This window comes from Mastomys coucha, unplaced genomic scaffold, assembly GCF_008632895.1.
Source record: "Mastomys coucha isolate ucsf_1 unplaced genomic scaffold, UCSF_Mcou_1 pScaffold22, whole genome shotgun sequence".
NCBI classification, from domain to species: Eukaryota; Metazoa; Chordata; class Mammalia; order Rodentia; family Muridae; genus Mastomys; species Mastomys coucha.
Genome location: NW_022196905.1, coordinates 115,248,256 through 115,263,568, shown reverse-complemented (window position 1 = coordinate 115,263,568; position 15,313 = coordinate 115,248,256). Strand labels below are relative to the sequence as shown.

Below are 15,313 nucleotides of genomic sequence, written 5' to 3'. Positions count from 1 at the left end.
CTCAGCAATAGGAAGAAACCCTGCCTCAGAGCCAACTTCTGAACGTTGTCCTCTGACCTTCACGTGGCACTGTGGCCCATGGGACCCGTGCATACACAGTCTCATATTCACACATCAGCATTTGAAAACATTTCTTAAAGTCCCAGAATATTCTAATTTACAACCCAGACAGGCAGAGAGGCAGCACTCAGGGGAGAAGCAGCCAATTTCCAGAGGAATTAAAGTTTCCAGGGAGCAAACTTTAGCATTTCTGCAGCCAAACAGAACCAGGAATCCTGCCAAAGAGAAAGCACAGGATTGGGAGCAAGCATGGTCCAGCATGGACACTCCAGACAGGTTCTAGGCCTCAGTGTGGAGCCTGCTCCGCCGGATCAGGAGAATTCTGGCAGCTTCCGGCCCAGGGAAGCTCCTAGTTAATTGAAGGTGACTGTGCTGGGGAGGGAGGAGTGGATGGATAGGCCTTTGGGCCTCCCTGTAGTGTCCTGTGTCCTGCACTAGGCCCTGCCTGGGATCCAAGCCAGTTAGTATTGACTCTTAGCAGCTTGGGAACAAAGGCAAGATGATGCTTTCATGAGGCCTGCCTACACTTAAAAGAGGATTCTAGGTTCTCTCACCACCACCACTACCACTACCAACACCACCACAAAGAACAGGTCAGGGAGTGTGACATAGCTCTGGTGTTGCAGGATCTGGGGAGACTAGTGCTGCATGTTTCTGCCTCACTGGAAAGGAATCAGAAGATGAAGGGGCCAAGCTTGTGTATCTCACCACAGATGACTCTAAGGCACTTCTGGTGGCTCTAGCCGAGCAGACAGAACCTCTGCCCAAAGGAGATAAGTCAGTTTGTTCTCTGTAGGAGCATGTTCAAGAAGAACTCAGCACTGTCTCCTAACTTTTTTTTTTAAGATTTATTAATTTATTTTACGTATACGAGTTCTGTAGCTGTCTTCAAACACACCAGAAGAGGGCGTCAGATTTCATTACAGGTGGTTATGAGCCACCATGTGGTTGCTGGGATTTGAACTCAGGACCTTTAGACAAGCAGTCAATGCTCTTACCCGCTGAGCCATCTTACCAGCTGACTCTTTATTCCTAGGCCTTTCCTTGGGATCAGCTCTGGCTCAGGAGGGAGCCCATGGTCCTTCTCACTCCATGCAGGAGCCTCATAGTATGAAGCATTCCAAATTAATGTGACACAGGCCAGTTTCTCCGGTAGTTAGAGTGTCTCCTTTTTGTTTTTGTTTTTTTTTAAGATTTATTTATTACTATATCTAAATACACGGTAGCTGTCTTCAGACGTACTACAGATGGTTGTGAGCCATTATGTGGTTGTTGGGATCTGAACTCAGGACCTTCAAAAGAGCAGTCGGTGCTCTTAACAGCTGAGCCATCTCTCCAGCCCTGAGAGTGTCTCCTATAGAGCTAACCAGAATAGTTTGAAAGACCAAGGTGCTGATGCTTTGGTGACAGATCCCTGCAGCTGTAGGGCTTTGTAGGTTCCTATCGTGTATGGTGGCACTGGAAATAATGCATACTTGACCTTTTAAATTGTTGAAAGACTGTAGGCAGTGGTGGTGCACATCTTTAATTCCAGCACTTGGGAGGCAGCCACAGGCGGATCTCTGAGTTAGAGGCCAGCCTGGTCCACAAAGTGAGTTCCAGGACAGATCCTGTCTTGAAAAACTTAAAAAATTTTTTTAAAATATTTATTTTTTATTTTATGTGTACCTGCTGACCAAAGAGGCCAGAAAGAAGCTTTGGGGATCCTGGGACTGGAGTCTGAGATGGTTGTTAGCCACCATATGAGTGCTGGAAACCAAACCAGTCCTCTGCAAGAGCAGCCTCTGCTTGTAAGCACTGAGCTGCCTCTCTAGCCCCTACACCTGACTTGTGTGAGTGTGTGTATGTTTTTTCATGTGGGCACATGTGCACCTGCTTGTGGAGGTTGGAAATCACACTCAGGTACCATTCCCTAGATACAGAGCAGTTCCTCCCACCTTGAGATATGGTCTCTTGTTGGGACCTGGGGTTCATTAATTAGGTTGGGCAGCAATTGATCACCAGAGATCCTATCTCTACCTTCTAGTTCTGGGATCACAAATACATGTTGTTATGCTCGCATTTTTACATGGGTGCTAGGGATCAGATTCATGCTATCACATGGATGGCAAGCACTTTACCCATATGGCTACCTCTTCTGACCTCACCAGCCTAGGGGCTCTTCTCTGTCAATCAGGATACTAACATACAAGAGGCTTGGTGTGCAATCTGCTACTTCTGGGCAAAACAAGGCAGAAGGTGGAGCAGGTTAGAATGGCTCTCCTACATGACATTTTAGCTTCAAGTGTAATGAGAATTGTACGGCAGTCACATCATGTCAGGTTGGGGTTATTCTGGGTTTCCATGGCCTGTGTGTGGAGGACACAGAAGGGAACTTGCTCTTTTCCAGGCAGAATCGGGTTGCATCTGAAAGAGTCTCAGAGTTAGGGCTCTAGAGCAACTCTTGGACAGAAAACAAAGCTGCTTTAGTTCATACGATGAGCTTGGTAGTTGGCCTGGAGTAACAAATGCTATGTGTAGCAGAGCTGCTCTGTGCCAAGTACCAAAGCCACATTTTTTTTTTTCAGATAACTCCAGTGAGAAAGTTTTGACCCAACGCCATTCAGCATTAGGCCCCGAAGACTGTAGTCATCTTGTGTGAAATGACAAATTGTCTCTTCCTTCAATGTGGCAAGGACACACAATCCTAAGCTGTGGCTGCAGAAGTCATGTTCCCTCAGCTTCTTGGGTTCATAGCGCACTGATGTGCTGCAGCCTAGGCAAGCAGTTCTAAAAGTGTTAGCCCAGCAATGTAGCTCTGAGAAATGAAAGCCTGAGGTGGTGGGTCATGCCTGCAATCCCGGCATGAGGGTGGGGGACAGAGGCAGGTGGATCTCCTAGTGAGTTCCAGGTCAGCCAGGGCTATACAGAGAGACCCTGTCTAAAAAACTAAAACCAAAGTGACAAACAATAAAATTCACATCTGCAATTACAGCTCTTGGAAGCCTGAGGCAGGAGGACTGCCATGAGCTCAAGGCCAGCCTTTGCTACAGTGAAACTCTATTAAAAAGGGATGGTGGGGGCTGAAGAGGTGGCTCAATGGTTAAGAGCACTGAATTCAATTCCCAGCAACCACATGGTAGCTCACAACCATCTGTAATGGGATCTGATGCCCTCTTCTGGTATATTTGAAGACAGGGATAGTGTACTCACATACGTAAAACAAAAAGCCGGGCAGTGGTGGCACACACCTTTAATCACAGCACTTGGGAGGCAGAGGCAGGCGGATTTCTGAGTTCGAGGCCAGCCTGGTCTACAGAGTGAGTTCCAAGGACAGCCAGGGCTATACAGAGAAACCCTGTTTCAAAAAAATAAAAAATAATAATGAAAAAATAATAAAAATATAAATAAACTTTTTAAAAAAGGGGGTGTGGTGTTTGGGGTGATTGCTCCATGGGTATTTGCTGTACAAACATGATGATCCAAGTTCGAATCCAAGTACCCATGTAAAAAGCTGGACATAGCCATGTGACCTGTAATGCAGTGAGACAAGAGTAAGACTGGGATTTGCTGCCTGCCAGTCTAGCTCCAGGCTTAGTGAGACATTGTCTCAAAACATGGCAGTGACAGAGCAGGACACATATCAGCCTTCTGTGGCTTCTGTAAGGAAAGGACACACACACACACAAAGGGTCTAACATGATTAAGACAGTGACCAGTTAGCATAGAGACCATAAGCACCTCTCTCCAGGAGTAAGTTCTTACTGCACAAGTGAGAACTGCCTTTGTAAATGGCTTAGGGGAAACACAGCATGCACAGCCCAGAAGGGAAGGGAAATGGAGCTCTAACACTGGGGGAACTCAGGTGTCCTGAGGGAAATGGGGCTCTAACACTGGGGGAACTCAGGTGTCCTGAGGGAAATGGGGCTCTAACACTGGGGAAACTCAGGGGTCCTGCAGGGAAAGGTTTTCCACCTCATCATTTAAAAATGTTTTCATTTCACTGGGCATGGTAGTGCAGGCCTTTAATCCCAGCACTGAGGCAGAGGCAGGTGGATCTCTCTCCTGGTCTAAAACAGTTGCGGGACAGCCAGGGCTGTTACACAGAAAAACCCTGCCTTGAAAAACAAACAAGCAAACAAAAGCCACTGACACTCTTAAGACACATGCTCCTATGCAACACCATAGATGCAAATGTATCTGGTTATTTTAGTTAAGACTTCATTGGCCAAGGGAATGTGGGAAAGCCAAGTGCTTCATCTTTGTTCTGAAGAACACACTGACAGCATCCATCCTGGGTAAGGTCAGATTCAAACATAACTCTTTGACCTTTTAAAATAACATTTTATTTACACATCTTGATTTTTGTTTTCTTGGAACATTTTTAAAAGACCTTCAAGTAGTTTGGAAACCTTTGCCCATTGACTGCTTCCTCTGGCCACAGCCTTCCCAGGCATTTTTCCCAACCTGTGTGGTGAAGTGCTGCTCTCCACTGGGCAGCGGGTCTGCTGGGTGGGGAGCCAGCTTTGAAAACTACTTCTTAATTAGCATGCTACCACCCACCCCAGCTTCTACAAGGTCAGATGTGCAAGACAAGCAGGGCTGAGCTGGCAAGACTGTAACAGTGTAAAACTCTCCTAGATAAAATAGAAGCTCTGTAAGAGGCTGCTCCAGGTGCCTGTGTGGCTCGGGCCTGAGGATCTGGAGTGCTGGCCTGCCCAAGGAAGAGTCAGCCACAGAGGTTGAGTCTGAGCATACTCACTGTACAGGTGGGGTTTTGGGAAATGCTACAGCATATTCCACAGAACTGGATGGTGATTAGCAACACAGGCAACGTGGTGACATGTCAGACATTCCGGTCAAAGGACAAGGTCCAGACAGTCGGAAAAAAAAAAAAAAGTCCCTAAAGTGTGACATTTTAAACCTTTGGCTGATGATAAAGCAGAAAATTAAACTGTACTTACTACATACTGCTGTCAACTGCCTGGGCTCTTCTAGAAGCTAAATCCCAACATGGTGTCCCCTTAGTTCTGTTCAATTAATTTGTTCCAAGCTACCTGATGTTCCTGGCTCTAGAGAGAGGCACACAGCCCACTGTTCATCACGGTAAGTATTGTATGGCTGTTTGGAAGAGGCTCTGCTGAAGCTAGTTTCTGGAGTGAGAAGCAGCCTTTGAAACTATCATAAAAGAGTAACTGAAATCTGCCCAAGCTCCCTCTAGCTGCGACATCAACATGCAGCCCCGCCTGTAAACAGTCAGTTTACACTGACCCCAGCAACACACGTCAGCTTGCCAGAGGCCTCTCCATAGGCTTGCGGACTCCTGCTAGATGGAGGACTCAGTCACCTGAGCTGAGGAGGAGCCAGTAAGGCTTTTCTTATTGGACAGGCACATTTCGGATGGAGTGGTCAGAAATAAAGAGAGTTGTCGCCATCTTCCCTACACTGGGTCTATTCTGTCTGCCAGCTGCTAGTATTTCCTGCCCTCAAGCCAGGCTGCTGAGGACAAGCCTGTGCCTGGTTTACAACCTAGCCCCTTCTCTAACATGCAAGCAGCTCTCCAACTCTGTAGGGGAAGGGAGGGATGGATGGCAGGAGAGATCCTCTGCAGTTGTCAGCAGGCTCCTCTCCTGAAGGCAGCTGGGGCCTCTGGGAGGCACTGTGCTTTAGTGCTAGGCAATGCTGGAATTTCCTTAGTGCTCGGAAGGTCATCATGTCATAGATTTACCCTGGAACCCAACTGCAAGTGCTCCAACTGAATAAATACAATGGAGAACTGCACAAGCCTGGGGGCTACCCAGCTGGACGGCAGAATGGTCAGGAGGTGTCTGAGCTCTGTGATTCACGCTTGGAAAGTGTTGCCAACACTTCCCCCACTTTTAATCTCCTCACACCACACGCAACAAATGAAGGAGCCACACGACCACAGTTCGTCCTCAGACGTACTTATTAGGGCCCACCCTCCCGCTCAGCAAAGGTCCCAGCACACTCTGTGGTGCCCAGGAAGTCTCAGGGACACATCTCTGATGGTCACTTGCCCCTCTTGCTGCGGCCCTTCCTGGACTGCAGCCTCCCTCCAGCACCGGAAGAGGGTGGGTTGGGGGCAGAGGCCATGGCAATGTTGATCTGGCCTTCCTGGATCTCCTGCCTCGTCTCCGCAGGCAGGTGGCTGATCTGCTGCTGTGTCTCCAGGTAGAACATGACATCACGTAGCTGCTCCTGGATCTCGGTGATCTGCAGGTCCTTCTGGGCACAGGTTTCCTTTAGCAGCTTCTCCTCCTCCTTGAGCTTGTTCTGCAGCAGCAGCTGGTTGGCGCGCAGACACTTGTTCAGCTCCTGTTCCTCCTGCAGCTCCGTGCTGAGCTTGGCCACTCTGGTGTTCAGCTGAGTGCACCTGCAGCAAACCAGAGGGAGACAGAGCTGGCTTCAGCTGCTTTGTGTCCTTTCTGCTCCGGGACCTCAGAAGCCATCAGTGCAGCCTTTCCCTGCTGAGCTCAGCAGTAGCAGCTCTGTCAGAGACATAGCCATGATGAGGAAGCCACCAGGAAAGTGTCATTCTCTGAGACGAGTGCTATGACCTCACTAATTTGCTAAAGGAGTCAAGAGTGGGGGTGCTCTGCCCTCCATGCTCACTCCTCCATGGAGAATTACAAATTGAGATACCATAGGAGGTAGGTGCCATTTTCATGTGTCAGAATGCCAAAAAGCTGGTTGTAGTGGCTCCAGCCTCAGCACTCAGGAAGCTAAGCCAGCAACAGGATTTGAACTCAAGGCTAGTATATAGGCCACAGCATAAGTCTCCATCCCAAAACACCAAACTGAAGCTTGGTTTTGTGGCACACATTCTTAATCCTAGCACCAGGGACAAAAGTGGCAGGCAGATCTCACTATATAGTGAGTTCAGGCCAGCCAGGGCTACCTAGTAATACCCAGTTTCAAAAATAAAACAAAACAACCAAGATGAGAAACAATAAAGCAAGAAATCTAACGACTACACCACACAGGCACGCACACACACAGACATATACACACGAGCGTGCACAAATGGCAAATAGTTCAAGGCCAGACTAAACTGGCCTCGAACTCAGAGATCTGCCTGCCTCTGCCTCCCAAGGCATTAAAAATCCATTAAAAATAAACATTAGGCTAGACATAGTGGTACAAGCCTTTATATCCCAGCACTTGGGAGGCAGAGGCAGGCAGATCTCTGAGTTCGAGGCCAGTTTAGTCTACAAGAGAAACGGTTTAAACAAATAAAAGTACCTCTATTACACTGTATGTTCACAAAAAACACCTGTATAGGATAACTGAAACTAGGGAGGGAATCTCATCCTCTTCAATGCTTTGGATCAACCCTAGGACTTTGTGTATGCTGGGAAAATGCTGTGCCACTAAATATTAGGATAGCAACAGCCAGCAGTGACACCACCCTCCCCACTGCAGCACAGCTGGTGTTCTTGCCACGCTGCTCATGGGCATTTTGCTCCATGCTCAGCATCATTAGCTGTTAGATTCTGTCCAAGGGGGAGTCTGTGACACCAGCTTAGACAAAATGTTTTTCCTAACTTGCTCTCAGCCAAGATGGCTCAGAAGCTGCAGGCAGAAATGGAAGGCATCTATCTGTACATGGATTGCAGGGAGTTTGGTGTTCCACCTGGCACCCACCTCAAGTGGAACAGCAATCGGATCTTTTTTTTGTTTGTTTTTTACATTTATTTCTGTGTATGTGTACATGTGTGGAAGTCAGCTCTTCCCTTTCATCATGTGAGTTTTGGGCTCCAACACAGGTTGTCAGGCTTGGCAGCTGAGTCATCTTGCTCGCCCCTAACAACATGAATGAGAAGTCACTGTTACTTTGCTCCAAGTATAAGCAGACCCCCCAAAACCCTGTATGATGTACATGCTAAAAATGAGGGTGTTCCCAAGGAAGCAAGGGTGCTTTTGTAGAAGAACCTGTTGGCACTCAAGGCTGCTAAGATCTGAGGGACACTTACTTCCTTTCCACAGACTGCTTCTCCTTCAAGAGGTCACTGAGCCTGAGCTCTAGGCTGTCACACTTCTCGATGGTCTCTTTAAACTTGGTCTTCATGTTGTTAATCTGAAAGCACAAATGAGGTCAGGCAGATTCATACAGTTCTTGGGACTGCACCTCCCACTGTCTCTAAAACCAGGACAAACCAAACTTATAAAGTCAAGCCAAGCCATTTAAATGGAATTATGACAGCAACAAAAATCACGAGAAATTGAGAGAATTTTTTTTTTTTTGTTTTTGTTTTTTTTTCCGAGACAGGGTTTCTCTGTGTAGCCCTGGCTGTCCTGGAACTCACTCTGTAGACCAGGCTGGCCTCGAACTCAGAAATCCACCTGCTTCTGCCTCCCAAGTGCTGGGATTAAAGGCGTGCGCCACCACCGCCCGGCTGAGAACAATTTTCTTTAGGATAAACAAGGCCCAGGAGCTGGTATATAGCCAGGGAAACTGCTGATGGACATCCAGAATGGTGAGAAGCTGGAGTGGAGCCTCTCACCTACAGTCCAGCAGAAGGAGGGACTACGCTATTAGATGGATCATTTAGAAAATGAAGATTTCATTTACTACTATGAGAAATGGCTATTAGAGACACACACAAGACCTATGTGCACATGCTCAAATCCTCTTCTCTGCAACTCTCAAGAGTTGCTTGAAAAGGGAGTTGCTGTGTCCTTCTCTATGCGCACTTGAACATGCTACAAAATAGAAAATGAAGCCTGTAGAGCTTATGCCTTTTGGACAGGTTTCTGCAAAATCATATCACATTCTATATGCAGAAATCTAAAACCAAACCAATAAAAAAAAATTATTTTGGGTGCAGGGTAGATGGTTCACTGGTTAAGAGCATTGTGTCCCCTTGTACGGGGGACCTTGGTTTAGGTCTTAGTACCCATTGTAGTTCACAGCCACTAGTAACTCCAATTCCAGGGGAGCTAATACCCTCTTCTGGCTTCAAAAGGCACTGCACATATGGACATATAGTCAAACATATACATAAAAATAAAATAAAATAAAAAATAAATATAGATTATGATGCCTCAAACTTCTGGGATTAAACAATCCTCTTGCCTCTGCCTCTGGAGTATATAGAGCTACAGGCATAGGCCACCACTCATGTCACATTTAAGGGACTCAGTTAAAATCTGGTAACTGCAGCTCTGAACTAGTAATTCTTCAGGGAGACCACAGACGCTCCACCATTTCTGCCTAATTTATTTCCCTCAGTTTACAAAGTTGCAGAAGCTCACCTAGCTCCCAAAGCCACTCTTCTCAGGCTGACATGCCAGCAACTGACCTATGTTGCAAAACTTTCACATAGACTTCCATGGGGTCTGGGTTGTGGTGGGAGGGGCCTAGACTAAATTCACTGAGGCAGCAGAGGCTGGGTGGTCACTGAGTACTGCCTACCCATTTTTACACTCACCCATTTTTACATTCTTATTGGGATTGTACAAAGTGCTAGTTCTGACAAGTGACAGACACTACACCTTAAGATCCCAACAATCAAAACCCTATAAGTGGACAATTTCCTTTTAGAGAGAACAATTCTCCCTCATCAGCCATCAAAGGGAAGAGCCTTATTGTCCCGTTCCCTGGACTTTGCCCTCTCCACCCAGCAGCCACCGTGCTATGGCATTTCAGTCACCAAGTCAGTTACCTCCTCTGCTGTGTCCTTCTCTATGCGCACAATTTTGTTTTCCCAGTATATCCGCTGCGATTCCAGCTGGCTTGTCAGCAAGTATGAATACTAGAAAGAGAACAATGGGAGATGAGAGCCATCACCAACTATGTCACCCTGACAGCTTCTGGAACGCCTTCCTTCTAGAGCCAAGGTCTCCACAGCCAGTGGTGCTCACATACCACTATAAAACCACATGAAATTAGAACAAACAAACACCTGCTGGGCTGGGACGGGGGCATGCCTTTAATCCCAACACTCTAGGCCAGCCTGGCTGACCTAACTAAAGCCAGGAGAAGACAAAATGAATAGGAGAGAAAGAATAAGGACATAAGGACATGGTCTTGCCCTGCCATCTTACACTTGAGGCACTGGCAACCTTCCAACTTCACCAACTGGGGACTTCAGGCTTGTACTACCATGCCAGGCTCACCAGAAAGTATGTTACACTTGGGTTCAACTAAAATCAACAGGCACTGTGTCAGAGGTACAGAGTGGAACCTGCAATCTAGCTGTGAAAAAATGTAAAAATAAGCTTATTTTTGTCTTTAAAATGTTCCGTATGTATCATCCTTCTCCTCCTCCTCCTCATCACCATCATCATTATTATATTGTTAACTATATGTACGGGGGGCACATACACATGAATGCAGGCGACCACAGCAGTCAGTGTGTCAAGCTTCTATGGAGCTGGGGTTACAGACAGTTCCAAGTTACCGGATGTGGGTGCTAGGTATTGGACTCAGGTCTTCAGATAAGAGCAATATGTGCTCTCACTGAGCCATCTCTCCAGCCCATGTATTTTATCCATGTGTGTACACGTGGGAAGGCAGAATTAGCTCTAAATGTCATTCCTCAGGTACTGTCCACTTTAGTTTTGAGATAGGGTCTCTCTCTGGCCTAGAACTCACCAGGTAGGTTAGGTTGGCTGGCCAATGGGCCCCAGGGATCTATCCAGGTCCATCACTTCAGTGCTGGGGTTACAAACTTGTACCACCACTTCTATTTTCTTAAAATTTGGTTTCTGGGAACTGAACTCAGGTCCTCATGCTGGCATGGCAACAACTGACTGACTGAGCTATCTTTCTAACATGTTTATAATTTTGATACAGGGTCTCTTATAGCCCAGACTCGTCTCAAAGGCCCAGGATGGATTTGAGCTCCGAATCTTCATATTTCTACCTCTTTAGTGTAAATGTACATTTATACAAATTTATTCCAGTCCAAACAGTTTTAAGAATGGAGGCTTTGAAGCAGGCAGTGGTGGCACACACCTTTAATCCCAGCACTTGGGAGGCAGAGGTAGGCAGATTTCTGAGTTTGAGGCCAGCCTGGTCTACAGAGTGAGTTCCAGGACAGCCAGGGCTACACAGAGAAACCCTGTCTCGAAAAACAAAACAAAACAAACAAACAAAAGAGGCTTTGATTTTATGTAAAATTTGGGGCTACAGGTATAGTTTAGTGGTAAAGTGTGAGGTTAGCATTCATGAGACTCTTGATTCCATATTCAGCACCTCTCCCCACAAAAAAAAGTCTAACCAATCCCTATCTCAGCACCCTGGGGAAATGTCCCCGCTGCACTTCCACTAGAACTACAGTAGCACTTACTTGAAAGTTTACCTACCAACCACCCTGCCTAGACTGTGAAATCTGGAAATGAGGGCTACATTTGGTCTCTGGATCTCCACTGCTACATGATGACATGAACTCACAGTACTTTGTGGCCAAAGGTAGGTTAGTATACCAGGCTGCAGTAGGGCTGCTAAGACTTCTGGGAGTAGAGGAGATTTAGAGGCTGTTGACAGACATGAGACATGAACAGATACCTACCTGCACTTGGAGAAACAGGACCAGCCACTGGGCTTCTTCAACTCAAAGGACAACAAAGATGCTAGGTGTGGATACAGCGAGATGGGGCTATGGGTGTGAAGACTTGTAGGCAAGGTCAGGTGTGGTGGGGCATCCACACGTTTTTAATCCTAGCATGCGGGAAACATGCATATCTCTTGACTTCAAGGCCAGTGAGTTCCAGAACATCCAGTGTCTGGTAAAAGCTGAGTAGGTTTCTTACCACTGAGGTCTATACAACTCTAACCTGATAAACTATTTTTTGAGTATCTAAAATGTGTATGGCACCCTTAGTCAGCATTCATATGGAAGAGATACTTATTCTAAAGAATGTCAAGGGTTTACTTTTTTTTTTCTGTCAATATGGTAATTTATTAAGAGTAGAAGCTGGGGCTGGAGAGATGGCTCAGTTGTTAAGAACACTGACTGCTCTTCCAGAGGTCCTGAGTTCAAACCCCAGCAACCATATGATGGCTCACAACCAACTGTAATGAGATCTGATGTCCTCTTCTGGCGTGTCTAAAGACAGCTACAGTGTACTTACATATAATAAATAAATAAATCTTTTAAAAAAAAAAAGAGTAGAAGCTGTATTGAAGGCCACTTTCTAAATCTATCAGAGCTATAATGTCTACAAATGAGGAACTAGAGAGATAGCTCAGTGGGAAAACACATAGGCTGTTCTAGAGATCCCAGGTTCAATCCCCAGCACACAGATATGGCTCACAACTGTCTATAAATCCAGTTCCAGGGGATCTGAGGACTATTTCTGGCTTCCTCGGGCACCAAGCATGTACAGACACATATGCAGGGAAATTCATACATATTAAATGAAAAAATAAATTTCAAAGAGTTTACAAATGAACTAACTTCCAAAGTCCATTCCCTCTAAAGCCAGGGGTGTGGGTTAGTTTTCCTGGTTAAACTTTTTTTAAATTTACATAAAACAGGATTTATTCTTCCCCCTCATTAACAAGAATTTTGTGTGGGCATGCTAGCTTGCTCCTGTCATTCGATCACCAAGGAAGTGGGGACAGTTGGATCATGAGTTTGAGGTCAATTGGAACTACTTGATAAGACCCTGTCTTCAACCAAACCAAATCCACAAAAGACAACCAAATATGACCGAGCAAACAAGTGCAGCACAGGACTGCCCTGTGTGCATGGCATCTGTGACAGGCAGTCTTTGCTTCTCAGAAGGAAAATCCCAGTGTGCTCATAAATGTGTTGGTTCTTCAAATATATAAAACCAAAATGCAGGGGCTGGTGAACTGGCTCAGTGGGTAAGAACACCAACTGCTCTTCCAAAGGTCCTGAGTTCAAATCCCAACAATAACATGGTGGCTCACAACCACCCGTAATGAGATCTGACACCCTCTTCTGGTGGATCTTAAAACAGCTACAGTGAATTGGGCCAGAGCGAGCGGGGCAGGAGCAAGCAGGGCCGGTAGAGGTCCTGAGTTCAATTTCCAGCAGCCATGGCCATCTGTACAGCTACAGTGTACTCATACCCATAAAATAAATAAAATAAATCCTTAAAAAAAAAAAGTCAATTCCCAACAAGGAGATGAATGCTCACAACTAGCGGCACAGCTACAATGTGTACTAATATACATAAAATAAATAAGTAAATCTTTAAAAAAAAAAAACCAAAATGCCTTTAAGTAACAGAGCCCCTAACTCACAAACACACACATTAAACATACAGCTACACATGAATGACCAGGGAAGAAGGGTGCTGCTGGATCCTCTCTGACCCACTCTATTCCATTCCCAGCTTCTGTGGAGCCACCTACAGCAACATGCTACCTTTTGGCTTCATTGTTGCTGTGGAAGATAACCTGAGCTGCCTTAACTAATGAACTTGAACTTAGGACAACCAGGAACATCACAGCAAAATAGTAGTAAGGCTTAGGGAAGCTTAGATTTTCAAAAAAGAAGCATTTTAGAAATTCTTCCCAGCAATGACACAGGGCAGATGACAACATGAAAAGGTCAAAGCACCTTTCTCCAGAGAACGGAAACACAAAGCAATAGCAGTTGCTAAGTGACAGCTAAGAACATCTCACCTCTAACTGTAAGGCATCTATCTTCTCTTCCTGGCAGGTGTCGCCCTCACACTCGTACTGAACGATCTTTCCATCCGTCTTGCTTGCAACCAGTCGATGGACATAATTATCTAAAGAAAGGAGAAGTCAGCCAGAGGCAGCTTTTTAGGAATGAAAAGTTCACTGTGCTTTTTCAAAACAGGGTTTCTCTGTGTAACACTGGCAGTCCTGGAACTTGCTCTGTAGACAAGGCTGGCCTCAAACTCACAGAGATCCACTCACCTGTCTCTGCCTCCTGAGTGCTAGGATTAAAGGCTTGAGCCACCATCACACAGCCAGTTCTCTATGCTTTTAACTATGAAACACTTTTTTTGTTTGTTTGTTTTTAGAAATCTAAATGAACTGATGTATGATTTTTCTTTAAAACTGGCCAATCATTTGACCATTAGAGAGTGAGAGGGGATAAGAACAAACATCTAAATTGTCCCTAAAATTCTTGATTCGGGTGTTCCCAAAGCATGGCACCCTCTGAGTTTGCCACTGCAAGCTGTGAGAGATTTTCACAGGAAAAAAATCTAAAATAGGAAACGGTCGAGCACGCACCTCCAGCATAGTCCCAGACTCGATGGTTGGTGAGCTGCATGGCATACGTGTGCTGGGTCTCCTCAAAGTGCTTGTAAGCATGCCGACTCACATACCGCCCACAGCCTATGTGTCCGCATATTAAACAAATCCAGAGGTTCTGCAAATCAGGAGATCTCAGTTGGTGACTGGGGAGGGGCACATGACCTGGCCCACAGGGCTTGGCAAGAAGACTTACAAGCTTCTTCCATAGACTTCTGAATAACACAATTCTAAGACCCAACCTTCCAGGGTCCTTATTGGTCAACTACTTCCCTTCTCTGGCTTTTGCAGAGTCCTAAGTACAGATTCATAAGTGACTGACTGGTGGGCATCTCAGTCTTTTAAAAGAATAACAGCAAGTAAAAGCATGAAGAATTTGTGTACTCACACACCTGACTACAGACAAAAAAAGAATTAGTCTCACAAAGAATGGAAGCTGCACTGGGCAGGAAAGAATCCCAGACTGATAGAGCCACTCATTATCCCACTTCCCCAGTTACTTACTTCCTGAACACCACACTCAAAACACTTGTTTTCTTCCACAGGCTCTGGCGTTTGACAGTACCGGCACACAGGACATCTATCCAGGACATGAAAATGAGGATGAAGTTATATACAGTGGTTGAAAACTAGACTCTGAACCTCCCTTCTTTTTGCTATCTTTTTTGCTTTCTTATCTCTCAAATTTATTTACATAATGGAGGCAGGATCTCATAATCCTAGCTGCCATGAACTCACTATGTAGATCATGTTTATGTCAAGCTCACTGAGAACAGCTTACCACTGATCGCAAGTGCTAAGACTCAAGATGTGACCACACACAGCCAATGATTTTTATTGCTTTTTTGAAACAAGGTCTCACTATGTATGCTTGACTGACCTGGGCACTTGCTAGGTAGACCAGGCTGGCCTATAACTCAGAGATCTGCCTGCCTCTGCTTCCCATGTGCTAGAATTAAATGCATTTACAACTATACCATTCCAAGCCAATTTTTAAAAAAGGCTTATTGTCATTTGTATGTGTGCACCTACCAAGGCAAAAAGAAG

The 15,313-nt window shown here is 45.8% G+C and overlaps 1 protein-coding gene across 1 annotated transcript in view; it reads right to left on the bottom strand.

Annotated features, from left to right (window-relative positions):
* Window positions 1-4,362: 4,362 nt before the first annotated feature.
* Window positions 4,363-15,313, bottom strand: part of Brap (BRCA1 associated protein) — a 30,510-nt gene continuing 19,559 nt past the window's right edge. The window contains exons 6-11 of the mRNA XM_031391140.1: window positions 14,771-14,846; window positions 14,246-14,384; window positions 13,664-13,773; window positions 9,726-9,815; window positions 8,034-8,137; window positions 4,363-6,433 (exon numbers count right to left, since the gene is read on the bottom strand). Coding sequence (XP_031247000.1) covers window positions 6,070-6,433; window positions 8,034-8,137; window positions 9,726-9,815; window positions 13,664-13,773; window positions 14,246-14,384; window positions 14,771-14,846 — 883 coding nt within the window. The 3' untranslated portion in view covers window positions 4,363-6,069. The remainder of the gene's footprint in view (window positions 6,434-8,033; window positions 8,138-9,725; window positions 9,816-13,663; window positions 13,774-14,245; window positions 14,385-14,770; window positions 14,847-15,313) is intronic.